Source organism: Chironomus tepperi, unplaced genomic scaffold, assembly GCF_022539635.2.
Source record: "Chironomus tepperi strain 1889 unplaced genomic scaffold, CSIRO-AGI_Ctep_v1 contig_161, whole genome shotgun sequence".
Lineage (NCBI taxonomy): Eukaryota > Metazoa > Arthropoda > Insecta > Diptera > Chironomidae > Chironomus > Chironomus tepperi.
This window is the reverse complement of record NW_027226283.1, coordinates 2058712-2077376: the sequence shown is the minus strand read 5'-3', so window position 1 is coordinate 2077376 and position 18665 is coordinate 2058712. Positions and strand designations below refer to the sequence as shown.

The 18665-nt window shown below is 26.5% G+C and overlaps 2 protein-coding genes across 4 annotated transcripts; one reads left to right on the top strand and one right to left on the bottom strand.

Annotated features, from left to right (window-relative positions):
• Nucleotides 1-4319: 4319 nt before the first annotated feature.
• On the bottom strand, nt 4320-7930 carry axed (BTB/POZ domain-containing protein axundead). Of its 3 annotated transcripts, none has more exons than XM_070637332.1 (2): nt 7828-7930; nt 4320-5777 (listed from the first exon to the last, which is right to left on the bottom strand). In XM_070637332.1, exon 2 carries the CDS (start codon nt 5694-5696, stop codon nt 4608-4610), a length of 1089 nt encoding a protein of 362 aa, XP_070493433.1. In that variant the 5' UTR covers nt 5697-5777; nt 7828-7930; the 3' UTR covers nt 4320-4607. The 3 variants fall into 3 exon arrangements, with proteins under 3 accessions (XP_070493433.1, XP_070493431.1, XP_070493432.1); XM_070637330.1 differs by lacking the exon at nt 7828-7930 and adding an exon at nt 6949-7224; XM_070637331.1 differs by lacking the exon at nt 7828-7930 and adding an exon at nt 6723-6872.
• Nucleotides 7931-8530: 600 nt separating this feature from the next.
• Nucleotides 8531-13652, top strand: sl (small wing phospholipase C gamma 1). The gene is made up of 9 exons (XM_070637147.1): nt 8531-9244; nt 9362-10447; nt 10544-10681; nt 10736-10852; nt 10940-11236; nt 11321-12167; nt 12248-12619; nt 13085-13211; nt 13303-13652. Exons 1-9 carry the CDS (start codon nt 8730-8732, stop codon nt 13461-13463), a joined length of 3660 nt encoding a protein of 1219 aa, XP_070493248.1. The 5' UTR covers nt 8531-8729; the 3' UTR covers nt 13464-13652.
• The last annotated feature ends 5013 nt before the right edge of the window (nt 13653-18665 follow it).

The window sequence follows — 18665 nt, the reverse complement described above, 5'->3', positions numbered from 1 at the left end:
ACAAACCCAAATTTTAATCCTTATTTTATTTTTTTGTATTTCAACATTATTTATTGTTTAACATTACTAAAAAGAAAAGTATATATCATCATCTATTGATTTTTCCTTTATTGTATTGAATAATAAGAAATCGTAAATTCTATGAATTGAGCTTGAGCACAAAATTAGTGCATAATAAGAATTGAACTTAAAAAAATCTAAAAGAAGTTAAAGAAAAATAAAAGAAAGTGTTATTTTATAGTCAACAATTATATATTACATAAATATTTGTTATGTATACAAAAGAAGAATTATTACAGAGATTCTCAAAATGTCTTTATAGTGTATTGAACAATTTTTTTCTATAATGAACCAGATTTTTTTTCCTTTTTAATTAATCTCTTGCTTTGAGCAGCAGAAATTTGGTTGACGTAGAAACAATGAAGAGTGTACTTTAAAAGATTTTTAAAATAAAAACCATTAAAATAGAATTGTATCCTGTGTTGTTGAGTAACAAATAGACCATAGAAAATGTGATAAATCTGATTTCGAGAGAACTCAATTATCAACTGCAAATCGCAAATTTGATACACCTCATACAAAACTATAATTCATAATGAATCTTTAAAAAAACGTCATCTTCCTTTTTATATCAATGAGCTTTTCTTCAAATTTATTCAACCAATAAATTTTTAATTATTCTCAATTAAAGATAACAAAATTCTAATAATGTACTTTAATCCTTAAACTCTTTAAGGAAAAAAAATATGTTTATTGAGTTTATGTATAACAAAACTTGCAAACATTTTTGAAAATTCTTTGTTTATGATTCTTGAAAAAGTAATTAGACTTAAACAAGGGTTTTTTTTTGTGATTTACATTTGTTTAGTTTATATGGTTAAAAAATCAGGTTTATTTTCCATACCTTTGCGGAATAAAATTGTATTATTTTTATTTTCAAAACATCACACAAAATTGAAAAAAAAAATTTATTGACTGAAAAAAAAAATAATGCTATTAGAAAAAAAACTATAAAAAGTTATATTTAGAAAATACAATACTGTACAAAAATAATTTGTTTCAACGCATTTTATTAAAGTAGTTACATTTTACTCTTTATAGAATGAGAAAGTTTAAAAGTGTTTAAAAATAATTGAATTAAAAGCAAATAGAAAAATTAAATTATATTTAAGATTGTGAATGAAAATGCAAATTTAAGGAATTTGAAATAATGATTACTCTTGAACCATAAAATTATTTAACTGAATGGAAAAGGTTGTCAAAAGAAAGATCTTTAGAAAAATTTTATCTGATCGATAACGTTTCTATTTATATGATAGGAAACAAACACTAACATCAAAGTAAATATAAAAGTTCAAGAGCATTTATTTACAAAAAATTTGTCTAAAACATTTGAGAAAAGTTAGTATAAAATCAAAATTCTCAATAAATTTACTGAAGTAGAAGAAAATTTTATAAAATGAAAACTTAGTGTATGCGAAAAATAATTAAAGAATTGAAAAAAAAAATTATTATTTTTAAGAAAACGATATAAAAATTTTTTAAAAACAAAAAGGAAGAAATTCAAGATAGAATATTTCCAAATTTGCTATAGTTCTTAATTAAATGTAACAGCATTAAATATTTTAAATTTTGTATGAAGCTGCTTATAAAGTTAGGAATTTAGGAATAAAATGATTATCCTTGATGAAGAAGAATCAAAAAATTTTAAAAGAATTTTACGAACTCATAGTACATTTATAAATTACAATGCAGATACTTTTTTTTTTAAATAATAAGATTTATTGAATACATGATCAAAAATCTCTATTTTAAATGTCATTATGTAGAAAATATTAGAGTAATAATTTTATTCCATAATTTCTAACTTTTTAGCTCAAAGTTCTCAATTTAGAATTATGATTATTATGAATTCACTTAAAAAAGAAATGTTCAAGTAAAGCAGATATTTCCAATGTAAGATTATAGGTTACCAATTTTTTTGATTAATTTTGGTATTAATTTTTTTTTTCAAAATTTTTGTAGTAGGGATTTCAATCCCGGGATCCCGGAAGTTTTTCTGATCCCGCAGTTTTGGGATTGGAGAAGCTTCAATCCCTTATTTACGGTATTGAGACTTCATTTCATATTGATACAAAAATTTCAACTAAATTAAAAAAATAAAAATAACACGTTTAAAAATCATATAGTATGTCACTAGGTAACTGATCTAATAATTTCAGCCACAATTTTAGAAATTGAAAATTAAAACTTTCTTTACAAATTCATATTAAATTGTTAATATTTTAAAAGACCATAAATTAAATATATTTGCATGTAATTTCTTTAAATTCTGTTAAAGCTTGCAAAAGATCTATTACAATTTGAAATTTTGGTAGTGATTGTGATCAAAGTGTTGATTATGTTTTCTTGCTATCGGGATTTCTCAAAGAATCCCAAAATTTCCCAAAATCTCAAAAATTCTAATCCCGATCCCAAAAATCTATCGAGATCGGGATTTTGAGAAATTTTTCGAAATTAGCATGTCTTTTACTAGTACTTTTACCACATTTGTGTCTGATGATGATTCGTTGAGTCCTAAAATTTCAAATAAAAAAATTAGTATTACATTTGTACAGGAATTGGGCCGAAAACGTGTTATTTTTTCAAATTATCAATAAAATCCTTTTTTACATCATCAAATTCCGGGATTGACAATTTGCCCCGGGATTGAAATCCCTATTTTGAAGCATATAATTGTCTTCCAAAAGAACTAAACAAACAAGTGAAATAAAAGAATGTTTGGCATTTATCCATAAAAAGCTATATCAGCATTTATAAAATTAAAATGAAACAAAAAAAAATTAAATTCGTAAAAAACTGAATAAAACTGAAAAAAATCAAAAATACAAACTATATGACTTTTTATACATACCTAAACTTTTTTATTATCGTCTAAATTTTTCTGTATTTTATTTCAGATCAGTGGTAAAATAAATATAGCAGAAGAGGTTGATAAGAAAATAATTTCACATTGAGTTTTAAAATATTTTTGTTCATTCATATTTCATTCAAATTCTAAAATGAAAATGCAACCTTTTCTTATTATTAAGCTTCGCTGATGCTGCAAAGCTGTATTTTTTTTTATTTCAGCATGAATGTAATTCATTAACATCAAACATTTAAATTAAACTTTCAACTCATTCTAAAATAATGTGTTCTTTGAACAATGATTGAGAATAATTTAAAATACTTTTTGAGTATTATTTAAATAATTTAATATAGAGATTTAGTATAATTAATATAAATAATTAGTATAAATATATTGAGATAAATCTTCTAACATTAAACTTATATTTTTTGGGTTTTTAATAAATTTTTTTTCCATTCCATATATCAATATTCCATTCAATAACCAACATTTTTAGTACCTTGTAGGAAATTAACAATTATCTTTGACAATGACATTCACTGTATGGTCTCATAAAAACAACAAAAATTTATACTCCAGTTATCGAGTAACGAGCAACAAAATATATAAATTTTCATCCCAGTTCAAATAAATAAACTTTGTTGCATTAATTTAAGACTTTTAAATTTTCCTATTACATTATATGTATTTATGTCTTCCATATACTTTTCTTTATAGTGCATTTCGTGAACATAAAAATAAGCTTATTAACAATAGAATTCTTCATAAAAAATATTAAATATATTTCCTTTAAGGGTTTTCTTTAATTTTCTCACACAAACAGTATAGTTTTCCTAGCACTCTTTTAAGAATTTCAAATCGTAAATGCTCAATTTTTACTTGCAAATTTTTAATACTTTTAAACTTCATTACTTAAATTTTTCTTGAACTTAATCAGGTAATAATTGTTTTGTATGAATTACAAAACGCAAGCACAAAAATTGAACAACCCTGTTTTTAAAATTCTCATCACATTTCATCTACATTCTTATCGAAATTTAATTTAACATAATAAATTGAATAGATTTGAACAATAAAACAAAATTCATCATAAATTAAATAAAAAGGAATTAAAGTTATCGAAATATGCAATATGTTTTATGTGTAAATAGATAAATTTAATAATAAATTATGATTGATTTAACTTTATATCGTTAATTTCCTTACATACGATGACTTTCATAAAAAACCTCTTTAAGATTTATTTATCCTACATATAATTCTCGTTAAAATTTTTTTTCTAAATGTTAATAGCAATGGCATTTAAAATTTTGTTTTGGGTTTATCATCTGTTAAAATTTCAAAGTGGTTGTGAAAATATATTTAAAAAAAAAAAACTGAAAGCTCGGTATCTTGATGTTTTTAAAATAGAAATCAAATAAATTTAGGTTGAAAAAAAATTAAATTATTTGTGAAAAATAATACAGTAAGTTTGTTAATTGGAATCCTAGTGTTGATTGATTTAAATTAATTTAAAACAATTGTATTATCTTTTTTACCTATTTGAAATTTAAACAAATGCAATTTCAATTATTTCAATTAATTCTTATATATTATTTCGTTTTGTGAATTGACCACAAGATTTTACTTATTTTTGGTTTACTTTTAGCTATATAAAATATTTTGCAGCATTAGTTGATTGTGCATGATGCCTAATTTATTCAAAAATACAAGCAAATACTGATACGCAATTGAGGAGGCACGAATCGCAACAATTCTTATCTTGATCATCAGAATGTTTTAATGCATACTTTCTCATTTTTTTTGAATAATTTTTGTGATTGCTACGTTCTGACAAATGTATAGGCATTGGTGGATATTCTGGACGATGATTCTTAAAATTTTGCAGCATGGAAACTTGTTCTTCTGTTAAATTTGAATTTTTCTTTTTAGCAAAAAAGTTTTCAATTAGTTGAATTTCTGCTAGATCAAGAAGATTAATTCGATCTTGACATTTCTTGAATTCATCATATTTCATATTCAGATATCTAGGAGTATAAATTAATCCACCAAGCACACGACGACGATTCTCTTCTGTCGGTTCAAGCATTTTTCTTTCACACTCTTTACTGCTCCATTCAGCCAATAATTCAAATATAATTACTTCGGAAGGTATCTGTAGCGCGTCTCTTTTAATAATAATTTCCAGTTCTTCAAAACGTAAAAAAGTCATTTCAGATTTTGGTAGGATATCAGCAGCATGTTGGTCAATAAATTGAAGAGTATTATAAAACATTGCATTTAAAAATTCCTCTGCAACAGCAAGTGGCTTTGGCTTAATAGTAATAATTTTTTGTACTGTTGACGTGTTATAATATCTTAAAGCTTTGAAAACGTCTAATGCATTATCTACATTCAATTTCAAATCTACCTCTTTAACGCATATTATCTCCAAATCTTGACATTGAAACATGGATGCAAGTTCCAAAATATTGAGTGTATTTTTAATGTCGTCATTGAAACGAATGAATTTAGTTTCAATAAAACGAACGAGGGTCTCAAAATTGTGGGCATTTATATTATTGTGATTGATTGTAAATCTTTCGGTGCGAACCATTTTTGAAAGTTCTGTATTGGAGTTTAAAATTGATAGTCTATCAGCACGAACACTATAATTTTCCTTATTCCCAAGAATAATAAAGTCGACGTAATCATTTCGTGAAATTTCATTTAACGGTGGAGCTGAAGGTTGTTGTTGTCCTTTTGAACTTTCTTTGCTCTCTTTGTCATAAAAGGGTTTTCCCATGATTATATTTACCGCTTTGACAAGCTGTGCAAATTTTTGCCTTGACAAATTTTTGTGTATTTAAAGTCTAAAATGGAAAAGCTGAAAATAAATTTAAAAAAAAAAAATCTTTAGGCGAGAATTCAAATTCTTAAAATACGCATTCATTCTTCTTGCAAGATTTCTCTTATTTTAATTTAATCAAAGTTTATTTTTTTAAAACCGTAGTAAATGGTTCTTGAAAATATATTTAACATACAAGAGTTTTACCGATTGAACTTGAATTTTTCTAATACCTATACATGATTTTTGTTTTGTGAATATTTTGTCAGTAAAATTGATTTCAGAACAAATTTATAGGGTAATTTTGTGTGATTATTTTCTTGTACTTTTTACGGCAAAAACTTTGTACACGAAAATGTTTTTTATCACTGATATATATTTACTATTCAATTGCCCCTAAAATCATAAAATAATGTTTAAATGATTATCAGAAAACACAATAAAAAATGTTTAGAGTAATTTACCAATTACAAAAACACAAGATTTAATTTAAATTAATTAATATAAGCTAAATAGATGATAAGGAATTAATTTGCTTGTAGATAACGATACAAAGAAAATTATCAGGCAAATAAGATGCAACCACAATAGTACAGAAAAGTAAAACTAATAATTGATTTTGAAAATATTTTGTTAAGGCAAACAGAACTCGAAGTATTGTAGACTTTAATATGAGTTTTCTTGGTGCAATAGATTGTTATTTATTCCCACTCTCACTTCTCTTTTCCATTCTTTTTTTTTTGTTTGCAAACGTGACAATGCTATCAGCAGAGTAAAAAAATCGATTAGTACGCAGATGCAGAATCGACAAGTGTATTAATAAAATATTTTGATATATTTTTTTTTCTTTAATGATAATAAATACTTAATGAAACCAGAAATATAAGATGTATTAATTTAACCATGATCAAGGCTTAATATAAAATTTTTCATGATTTTTCATAAAAATTTCCCAATTTATAGCAAGTCTTCTTCTTGACCTACTTAATATTTTTCCACAACAACATTTCCTTAGTTTTTTACACCCTTCACATGCATCTATCTCTCTCTGGTTCACTGACATGACGTATGAACAATTTCCATTTTCCCATGACCTGATAATGAATTTTTTTTTCTATTTTCTTAATTTTAGCTAATTTTCGCTTATTCTTTTAATAACTTCACTTTTATGAAATAATATAAGATCACAGAAAATTCCTTAATGACTCACCATAAAATAATGAAAATATGACTCAAGTGTAAAACTTAAAATATATTTTTTCATGCACACAATATTGTCTCTAGTTGTGAATGAAATGATGATGGTGCCTTCTGAAGAAAAACTGAGGAAATGAAAATTTTTCTTCTTTTTCTTTTCACGAAAAATATACAAAACACGGTTTCGACATAATTCGGGAGATTTTTTCTGTAGCTTCGTATTCTCTCGGTCATGTAAAACATACATTTAGTTACTCAATTTCAAGCATGTTGATCCCGAAAGAAAAAACTAAAATAATATTTAAAGAATTGCGCACAATCAACAACCTGTTCAGACTGAAACACTATTATACAGAGCAGATTCAAAGATGACTTCAACTTATATTATGTGAACTTTAAAAAAAAGTAAAATAGTAAAAGAAATTTTTTTTATTCACTTAATGCACATATGTTCTTAACATGTTTATTTTTGGAATGACACTGAATGTTGTAATTTGATTCCATATAATTCGGCGCCTTTTTGTTGTGCGACATTTCTGACTGATAGAAATAATCTAATGACAATTATTAAATCGTGATATTTTAATTTACATCGTTTTTAAGTTTTTTGATATGAGTAAGAAATTCTTAGATAGTGAAAAAACCTAAATTCACTGATAAAAAAATGAATAATTTGCATGAAATTTTATGAATTTTTGATTCATTCATTCCAGTGTAACTAAAATTTAATGTATGACAGCATGAACATTACTGATAATTTGAATCCAATACTGTTATTCAACAATATGAAGGCATCAATATGTTTATAAAGAAACGTCCATAAAATCCAATTTATTTGAAATCAGGAAATAAATTCTTTTTAGATAACACATTATCATCACGTTTTATTTACCATCAAAATTTAAGTTCTATCATAAAACATTAATACAATTTAATAGTTTAATTAACACTTGTCGGAAGTTTTAGTTCCGCCAAAATTACATCTGTCACTAATTTATTGATTTTTTTTAAAGGCCGAAATTTTTTATGATAAAAAAACAAAACATTGATTGATGTTGCAAAGATTAATACGATAATGATAATTTTTAAGCTTTCTTTAAAGCAAGTTTAGGAACATTTAAGCTTTTTTAACGGTCAAAATTATTTTAGATATTGAAAGCTTCTTATAATCTCCAAGACTATTAGCTTTAACGTCTTTTGTGAATTTGAAAATGTCTCGTGGTTTTATGGTGTCATTGAATATGACCCAATTTTCCATCTATACATGAGATATTTTTTAAAATTTATCAGAATTTTGATTCTTACATTTCTTAATAAACATATCAAAAATGTAAAGTTATAAGATCAAAAATTTTTAAGAATAGATTTATTTGGTCAATAATGTAATTAAAACTAAGAAAATAAGTTTTTTGTTTATAATTTTGTTAATTTAGGTATGTAAAAAAAGTGGAGAATATAAATATTGGGGATAAAACTAAATGATTCCTAAATGTCATTTACAACACTGCTTACACATATTAGAGATTCACTTGTTGATAACTTAAAATTTTAATATTTTAAAGATAAAAATAGAATATTTAGAAGCGTATCATTTTTTTAATCATACAGTATATATCAAGAATTGAAAATTAGTCAAAATTTTATTAGAAATACTTGTAAGATGAGGAAAATATTGTATAACATATGATTGTTAAAGTCTAATTGAAATTTGTGATAAATTTTTTAAAGCAAATGAATTTTGTTGAAATAAAAGTTTTATAAAATAGAATCATTTAAACAATTTAAGTGCCTAAAATGATGTCGTTAATGAGTGTACCCAGTTTGGGCGAGAATGAGCAAATTTGCAATTGCCTGGAGCGTGGAACTATGATAACAAAATATTATCAGAAAAAGCGACCTGAAAAGAAATTATTGAGTCTACGACGTGAGACTAGACAGATTCTCATCAATCCAATTACAGCGGCAACAACGTCATCAACCTCATCATCTAGCAATGCATCGCGTAATACTTATGAATTTGCCCTTGAATTGCGTGAAGTTAAGGAAATTCGTTTTGGCAAAAATTCTAAAGATTTTGATAAATGGGAAGAAAGCAGGAAAATCGATTATCAAAAATGTTTTGTCATTCTTTATGGAAATGAATTTAAGCTAAAAACATTTTCAGCAGTTGCACATTCGGAAAAAGAATGCGACATGTGGATTAAAGGTTTAAAGTATATGCTTAGTGATACAATAAACTCTCCATATCCAATTCAGGTCGAAAGATGGCTCCGAAAAGAATTTTACGCAATGGAAAACAACAATAAAGCGTAAGTAATTGTTTCCAATGAAATCTATTAATATTTGACTTGCTGAAAAAAAAATCTCATAATTAATTGAATGAGTAAACACAAATTTTTTTCTAAATGGTGTTGTTTGCTTTTTAGCGTGACGTTGAAAGAAGTGAAGGCATTTCTACCGAAGATCAATTACAAAATATCAACATCGGATTTAAATCGACATTTTTTAGCTGTTGACACACGTAAAAGAAATGAGATCGGATTCGATGATTTTACACGTCTCTATCAAAATTTGATTAATGTTCCGACATTTTTATTCGAATGTTTTAATAGTCAGATGCCTTATTCTGAGAACAGTGAGACTGTCTCGTTAAAAGAATTTCAACGATTTTTATTAAATGAACAAAATGATGAAACATCAAATGATGATCAATCCATATCAAATTTCATTCGAGACTTTGTTCAGGACACACAAAGAGAAGTACAGGAACCTTATTTTACCATCAATGAATTCATAGATTATTTATTCTCTAAACAAAATGAAATATGGAATGGAAAGTGCAATCGTGTTTATCAAGATATGACAAAACCCCTATGCGATTATTGGATATCCTCATCGCACAATACATATCTATTTGGTGATCAATTTTCTAGTGAATCTTCAACAGAGGCATATGTACGTGCTTTACGTATGGGATGCAGATGCATTGAACTTGACTGTTGGGATGGTCCAGACGGACCTCTTATTTTTCATGGCCATACATTTACAACTAAAATAAAATTTAAAGATGTCATCAAGACAATCAAGGAACATGCCTTTGTAACTTCACAATTCCCTCTTATTTTGTCAATTGAACAGAATTGTACATTACCCCAACAAAGAAGAATGGCACAGTTAATGTTAGAAGTTTTTGGCGATATGCTATTAACACAGCCAATTGATAAAAATGAAACTAAACTACCATCACCTTATTCTTTAAGAAGAAAAATTATTTTGAAACATAAGAAACTTGTGTATTTTGAAGGAGCTAGTCACAATGCTTTTTTTGTTGATGATTCAAATGGTGTGACTAGAAATGAAGTTCAACTCCGACAAGATGATAATGAATTGGATATTCGTAACACAGTCAAAAATGGAATTTTATATCTGGAAGATCCTGTTGACAAAGTCTGGAATCCACATTTCTTTGTCTTGACACCAAATAATAAAGTATTTTATACCGACAGCTACAGGTAAAGTCGAAAAATCTTTAACAGTCTAAAAATATTTAAAAGCTTTAAAGGTTTTTAAATTTTCATAATAACGAACTTTCGTTCACTGTAATATAGACTCGATAGAGATGATGCACGTGATGAGGAAGTTGAAAATTTGAATCGACCAAAAGAACAAGCATCGAATGATGAATTACATTTCGGTGAAAATTGGTTCCATGGAAAGCTTTCAGGAGGCAGAAATGAAGCGGAAAAGTAATGAAAAATTCATTAAGTAATTCGATTTGCTAATTCATCACAATATTTCAGTTTGTTACGTCAATATTCTCATTTGGGTGATGGTACATTTTTGGTGCGTGAGTCTGTTACATTTGTCGGCGATTATTGCTTATCGTTTTGGAGGAAAAATAAGCCGAATCATTGCAGGTTGCTTACACATACATTTTGCCAGTCTACAGTCTTTAATTTATTAATATGCTTCCTATTTATATTTGCTTGCTTCTTCATATGCAGGATAAAGATAAAACAAGAGCGCGGTAGCACAAAGTATTATTTATTTGAAAATGTTTTATTCGACAATCTCTACAGCTTAATAATGTACTATCGACAAAACATGTTGCGGTCTTCCGAATTTTCAATAACTTTAAAAGAGCCCGTCCCCCAACAAAATAAACATGAAATGAGTGAATGGTACTTTGCCAATACCACACGCGAGCAAAGTGAATTGATTTTATCTCAAATGCCAAATGATGGAAGCTTCCTTGTACGTCCAAGTGATAAAGGACAAAACACATATGTTATATCATTTAGGTAAATTTTGCGTATCGCAATCATTAACATTTTTAGTAAAATATTAATAAACATAAATTTTTGGCTATTATTTTCAACACACAGAGCACATCAAAAAACAAAACATTGCCTTATTAAAAGTGAAGGACGTTTATATGAAGTTGGAACAATGAAATTCGAGAGTCTTATTGACCTTGTTAATTTCTATATGAAATTTCCTCTTTATCGCAAAGTAAAATTGATGTATCCAGTCTCTAAGGACATAACAAAGAGAATGGGAAATCTTTTGCTTCTTGACGATGATAATGCTTATTCATCTTCTGGATATATGGACCCGTCAACTGTTGCGAGAGATAAAATTACGGTTAAAGCTCTCTACGATTATAAAGCACAGCATGATGATGAACTTTCATTCTGTAAGCATGCTATAATAACTAATGTTGATAAAAAGAACAATGAACTATGGTGGCGAGGCGATTATGGTGGTAAAATACAACATTATTTTCCAGCAAATTATGTTCAAGAAATAAATAACCTTGATAGTTTCGAGGGTGATGAAAATTCAAATGATTCTGTACTGGGAAATCTTCAAAAAGGCTCGATTGACGTAAGCGGAGCAATCGTTGAAATCACATTGATACAAGGTGCTGAGATTGAATGGATTCTTCGAATTCAAACACCTTCAATGCAGAACATATTTGAAGTTGGAGCACTGACAAAAGAAGCTGCAATAGAATGGCGCCAAGCAATAATGGAAGCAGCACAAAATGCAAGTGTTTTAGAGAATGAACGTCGCAAAATGGAAAGAAATTCAAAAGTTGCAAAAGAAATGTCTGACTTGATAATTTACTGTAGAAGCGTTCCATTTAAGAATGCCGGATGGCTTTTTTATGAGATGTCATCATTTGCTGAAACTAAAGCTGAAAAATATTTTTTACAACAGGAAATGAAGGTAAATTTCGTTGATGTATAAATATTTCAAAATCCAAAAAAGGTGATATTCTAAATAAAATTATTAATATTTTTATTTAGCTCTTCTTACGTTACCACCGTAATCAAATAAGTCGTGTTTATCCAAAAGGCCAACGTCTTGATTCCTCAAATTTTAATCCAATGCCGTTTTGGAATATTGGCTCTCAAATGATTGCTCTTAATTTCCAAACTCCTGATAAACCAATGCAGGCTTTAATGGGAAAATTTCGCGATAATGGAGGATGTGGTTACATATTGAAACCAGATTTCATGTTAAGAGATGATTTTGATCCAAATGATTCTGCATATGATGGTTTAGATCAAGTTCTCGTTACAATACGTATAATAGCTGCTCGACATCTCTTCAAAAGTGGGCGAACCAATATATCAAGCCCATTAGTTGAAGTTGAAATTCTTGGCGCACCCTATGAGGTAAGTTAATTTAATTTATATTAAATCTATAACAATGCTTAGTGTCAAATTAACAAGAAAAGCGTTTTTTCATGATACATTTTTTTTTTCAATCAAATCAACAATGTTGTACGTAATAAAAGAATCGACAACTAAACATTTAATTTATTATTACTTGAAGCTGCTTGAAGCTTATTAAAAAATTTGTTTTATTACATATTTTCTTTGTTTTAAATCACAAAAAAATGAAAATATACACTTGAAACTTACAATAGTTGGTAGTACTGAGATTTATTGATCATAGTTTGTTATAATGACATGAAAAAAAATGCACTTTTGTCCGTCATGAGTGGCCACATCAATATTATTTTCGACTTTTTTGTGTTTGAATTTAGGGTTTGGTTTAAAATATCTTATTAGATCGATATTTTTCAGTATAAAAAAAATAAATTTCTCACTATTATGATTTTATGTATTTCTTTTTAGAATGGCATAAAGCATCGAACGAAAGCTATTTCGGATAATGGATTTAATCCGATTTGGAATGAAATATGTGAGTTTCGCGTTAGAAATTCTGCATTTGCCTTATTAAGATTTGAAGTACAAGATGAAGGTAATTTTTTGAATGAGTTTTATTATAATCTTAAAATTTATGTTTATTTTTCTATAAATATCAAAATGGAATAATATTTGATCAATAACAGATATGTTTGGCGAGAAGAATATCATTGGACAGGCAACTTTCCCCATCAATTGTTTACGTACAGGTTACCGTAGTGTACCATTAAGAAATAAATATAGCGAAGAATTGGAATTGGCAGCACTTTTAGTGCATTTCTCAACAAAGCAAGTCAAAGAGCATTAAGCTAGGATCAATATTTGTCAAATTGAGCATTTTTTAAAAAGAAAAACCGCAATTTGGATGAGTCACGATATTTAAACAGTCTAATGCATTTTATTTTATGAATAATAAAAAGTATCACAATAATAATATTAATAATGTCTACATACATCATCGGAGTATTAAACAATTTATGTAATAAAATGAAAATGTTTAATCATAATTTATATGTTTACAGTTCATATCAAAATAAAAAATGCTAATTATGATTGAGAGAAATTTTAAAAATGACTGTCAACAAGCTTATTTTCTTCTTAATAAAATTGCAGCAAGCTCTTTCATCTACTCTTTATAAACAAATTCATACGTACATAATTGTCGTGTCGTGGATGAAATGTCGTTGAGTAGAGTGTGCATGATAATGCATTAATTTCGATGAAAAAAATTTCTGCATATACATTTACAACAAGCTTTTAACGAACAACAAGATTAAATTTAATTACACACGTTTTATTGCCAATGCAAATGATTTGTGTGCATATCAAATCGAAGATAATTCGAGCAAACAGCATGGGTATGAAAGCTTACAGAAAAGATATCAGTAAAAATTCATGAATTGTGTATGTACTGTTTTGATCAGCAGTTCATTAATTAGTCGTCAATTTCTTTTTAATATAATTCAATTAAGTCCACTTGTAATTTTAACAACTTCATAAAAAAATTAATTTCTGATTTTTAATACTCACTTAAAAATTATTATTGCAAGCAATCTCGTTTCTCTTACGTGTTGTGATCTTTTTTCTTTCTTCTTTCTTAAAAGTAAGCAAAAAAGATCTGAAACGCAATATTTATTGTTGACTCGTATAATTCCCAGCGGGTGTATGAGCATTATTATTAAACGGAATTTTATTAAGTTTTAAAATTCCTCAATTATTATTTGGAAAAAAAAATATGAATGTGTCTCTTTTTCAAGAGAAAATTAAAATCGCGACAACATTTAGTATTACAATATAAGATGACGGGAGATGCCTTAGTGATGGCATCTAGCTGTGATCTTGTAAATCGTACGGTGAACTTTTTTATGATCACCCAAGTGCATATAAAAAGAGCAAAATTATTTAATGTTTGATTATAAAGGTAATTACTTGATACAATAAAATCAAATCAAACCATTGCCAATAAAGTGTATTTATAACTTCACTGACCTGCTTTAATGAGTGTCATTTAGAAAGGAAAATGCGGTGACGATATGTGGTAATTCTATCTTTTTGATAACCACTGTGGAATGTGTTATTGATAATTGTTGCGTTCATATATAATGTTAGCTACCTGTCATCGCTGATAAATTCATTCATTGTTTTCATTTTTCTGGGAAAATAAATATTTATAAATATCTTTCAGGCAATGTCACCAACTGAACTGATATTAATTAATTATGACGAAATCTTACATATTTTTTAAAAATTTCCCCTTTTATAATCTTTAAAAAGCAAAACATGCTAGAAAAAGGTGAGAAATACGAATTAAATAAGATTACCAAAGCAGGATAAGGTAATCATCAAAGATATGAGATAAGCAAGTGCTAATTTCAAGCCACTTATCACCGTTTAACATTCCTTCCAAAATTCCGGGATAGACCACCACGTAAGATGAACGAAAATAAGTTTTTATTTTTTTCAGCTTAAAACTAAACATCTGCGGTATTTTAAACCATTATTCTATGATATCATCAAGATTTTATCAAATATTAATTTTTTTATTTGTCTCTGGAATGATTTTTAATCTCATGAAATAGTTGAAAAATTTTATCTCCTTCAGGAAGTCCTCATATTAATAACTGAATCAGTAAGTGATTATCATTATTTTTTCTAAAACAAAAGTGAACAAAACTAACGGGATAATTATCGTTTTTGTCGAGTGCTCCCACTTGACGATGTGTACATAATTGAAACAAAAAAAAACGAGACTGATATAAATAAAAAAAGTAAATGAACGAATTTAAAATATTGTGAATGAAAATCCCTTACATTGTCAGTTTCTAGATAATTCTCTGTCCGTTAACAAGTCATTTCCGAATTTTTTTCAAAAAAAAATTTATGATATAATTTGAATAAATATTCAACAAATTATGTATCTAAATACTGTTAAATTTTAATTATTAATTATAAAACATTTTAAATGGAATAGTTTGAAAATTTGAAATTTTAAGTCAAAAATGATTAGGTTAAAATGTTTTATTATTACAAACGGCAATATTGGGAACATTTCCGTATGATTTCGGGAATCGGGAATAGAAATTCTCGTTATTGATGAACTTTTATCAAGGAATGAAATATAAAGAAGGAATTGAAGTTTACTAATATTTTATTTTTTAAAATATTCCACTTTTACTTATACATTTTACTAGTAAATAACTTTTAATTGCTATATATTTACACTTTCGCTTAAACAAATAATATAAATAATCAGTTACTTATTGTTTCAAGTTGTTTTGTTTGTTTTTTTTCTTAACTTATTTTTCATTAATACTAAAAGAAGGAAAAAGCTTGTATGAAGCATTTTCTATTTATCTTAATCTATTCTTATAATAAGCTTAAATTAAATTAGTCTATAATAGTCATATACGAATAAATATTTGAAAAAATATTATTTTGTCAAACAAGAAATGATTTTGGCTAAATTAAATAATTTGAATTATGTATTGTCATACAAAGCTTTTAAAAGTTAACATACAAATATCTTCCTACACGTGTTTATATGTTAAGCATAGTGTAAACATATTTTCCTTACAAGTATAGGAAATTTTCAAATAAAAAATTTATACCAAAGTATTCTTCAAACTTAAGACTTAATATTCATGATGATAAAATAATTCCAATATATCTCTTACCATAGTTATTTCAAACAAAATTAAATTTTTGAATTTCTTAGAATTATATATAAGCAAGTTCTCATCTTCCACAATTTAAGTAAGTACTTTATTTTCTTAATTATTATATTTAAATCAAATGCGAATATTTGAGATGAAAGAAATTTATTCATTTCTAAAAAATATTAAGGTTTAAGTTAGTTCTTGAGATAAGAATACTACAGTTCTTTATGATTTTTTATTATTTTTTCTTTTTATTTTATACTCTTTTATAATACTCAAGATATGAGTAAGAGAATAACAATGCTTTCTAATTTAGCTCAAGCTAGTGATATCATATCAAATTTCAGAGAAAAAGACATTTGGCAATCTGAGTGGTATAATTTGATTTCGCAAGAAAAACTCTAAGCTAATTAATGTAACAATAAATCGATTCCAAGTTGGAGATTGTCTGCAAAATCAGTCATCAAACTCATTTATTATTTTCCCTATTCAGAAAGTTAGTATTGCAATTTTGACAATTATTCGATAAGGAGGTATATGGTTCCAAAATCAACTCGTATTTTAATTTCAAGTGTAATGTTCGCAAGAAATTTAAAGTTTCGAAGAAATGATAAGCTAATAAATTTTTAAATGATTTACGAATTGAAACAATGAGTTTCAAAATTAAAGATTCATGAGGATTATTAAGAATTAATTATCGCATATCATATACTTGCGCATTAATATCAACCTTCAAACTTGTTTTCAATTTTTATCATGCATAAATGTAATTTATTGCAGGGCTGACCATAATTATTTAGTTGGAAATGATATTGAAATTTGATTAAAGAACTTCACAGAATTTTCTTATCAAAGTCTTAATACCCAATGAAGTAAAGTAAAGATTTATGATTTTTAAAATTTCTGATGTAATAAATTTTATTATAAGTGGAAAAATTTTAAGCTCTTAAAACAATGCCAATCAGAGATATTATTTTTCAAATAAAATTGTCTCTTGTAATAAACAGTTCGTGCATGAAAGAATATAATGCATCGCAAACATGCATTGAGTTTTGTATAACAGGAATTTTCCGCATGATTCATTTAATTTAAGCTTAATTTCCATTCAAAAGATTTTATGTTATCTATAGTTCAAAAAGGTCTTCACTAAATATTTTCTATTTAAAAAATCAAGAAGAATGTTTTTTATATCATTATATTTAACTGGTTTTGGCACTAATGTGTTTTAAGCTTTTCCTTCCTGTAATATTTCATTCTCATTGCACTTCTTATAAGGTTGACAGGTTGACTTTGAAGAAAAATAAATCCAGTTCTTAATTCATCAATGCACACACGCCAAAATCCTTTTTTTTTGTCATCATTTCAATTTCATATGTTTATTTAAACAACGCTATTGCGTCTATTAAAAGAGTATCAATTTTTATTATGTATGATTTTATATGACATTAAGACGAAAAGCTTTTTTTGTTAGGCTTTGCAACTTTTATAACAAAAATCTAATATTGTGAATATAAAACATACCATCAATAATCTAGTTTGGATTTTTACATATTGTTATGATTGTCAAAATGTTAATACTCAAGGAAAATTCTGAAATAATAAAAATTACCAAAACTTTAAGTGATTCTGTTTCGTTCTTTGTTCGTTATTTTTCAACATTTTTTGAATTTAGTCTTACCAACTCCACGATTATTAAATATTTTGAGTTGCTATGTGGACATTAGTGGTGATAATAAAGCTAATAAAATTAATCAAATAATTTAAATTTAACTGCGATACTGAAAATAAATAAACTGCTAAAGTTCCGTAAGACCTTATGCTGATGACAGATTTCGAAACTTTTTACTTATCAGACATCAATTATTAATATCCTAACAGTTGCTGCAATTAAATAGCACAAGTTTTAAGTGGAATGAATTTTATTAAAAAAGACTGACTCCATATCATTAATGTTCCTTTCTCATCCTGATTATAATCATCGCTCAAGTATCTGAAATTGTATTAAAGATTATAATTGATAATCATAATGACTTTAACAATAGGTCCAGATAACAACCCACATTTAGGGATATCAATATTGGTATTAAAATGTACATAATATCGGTATTGAATAATGTTATTTCCTACAAATCAATATCATTATTGATAACCCTACTCACAATAAGATATAAAGAAAAGATGTAATTTAAGTTTGTATTCATATAATGCATTTCTGTTATTTTTATTGAGTGATTTTTAAAAAGAGATATAAAATACAAAAAGAACTTGAATGCAAAAATACTGTCATAATTAAAACAAATTTTTTCATACTTTTGTTGTGTGACAATTATAATCATTTTCTCATCTATAATTTA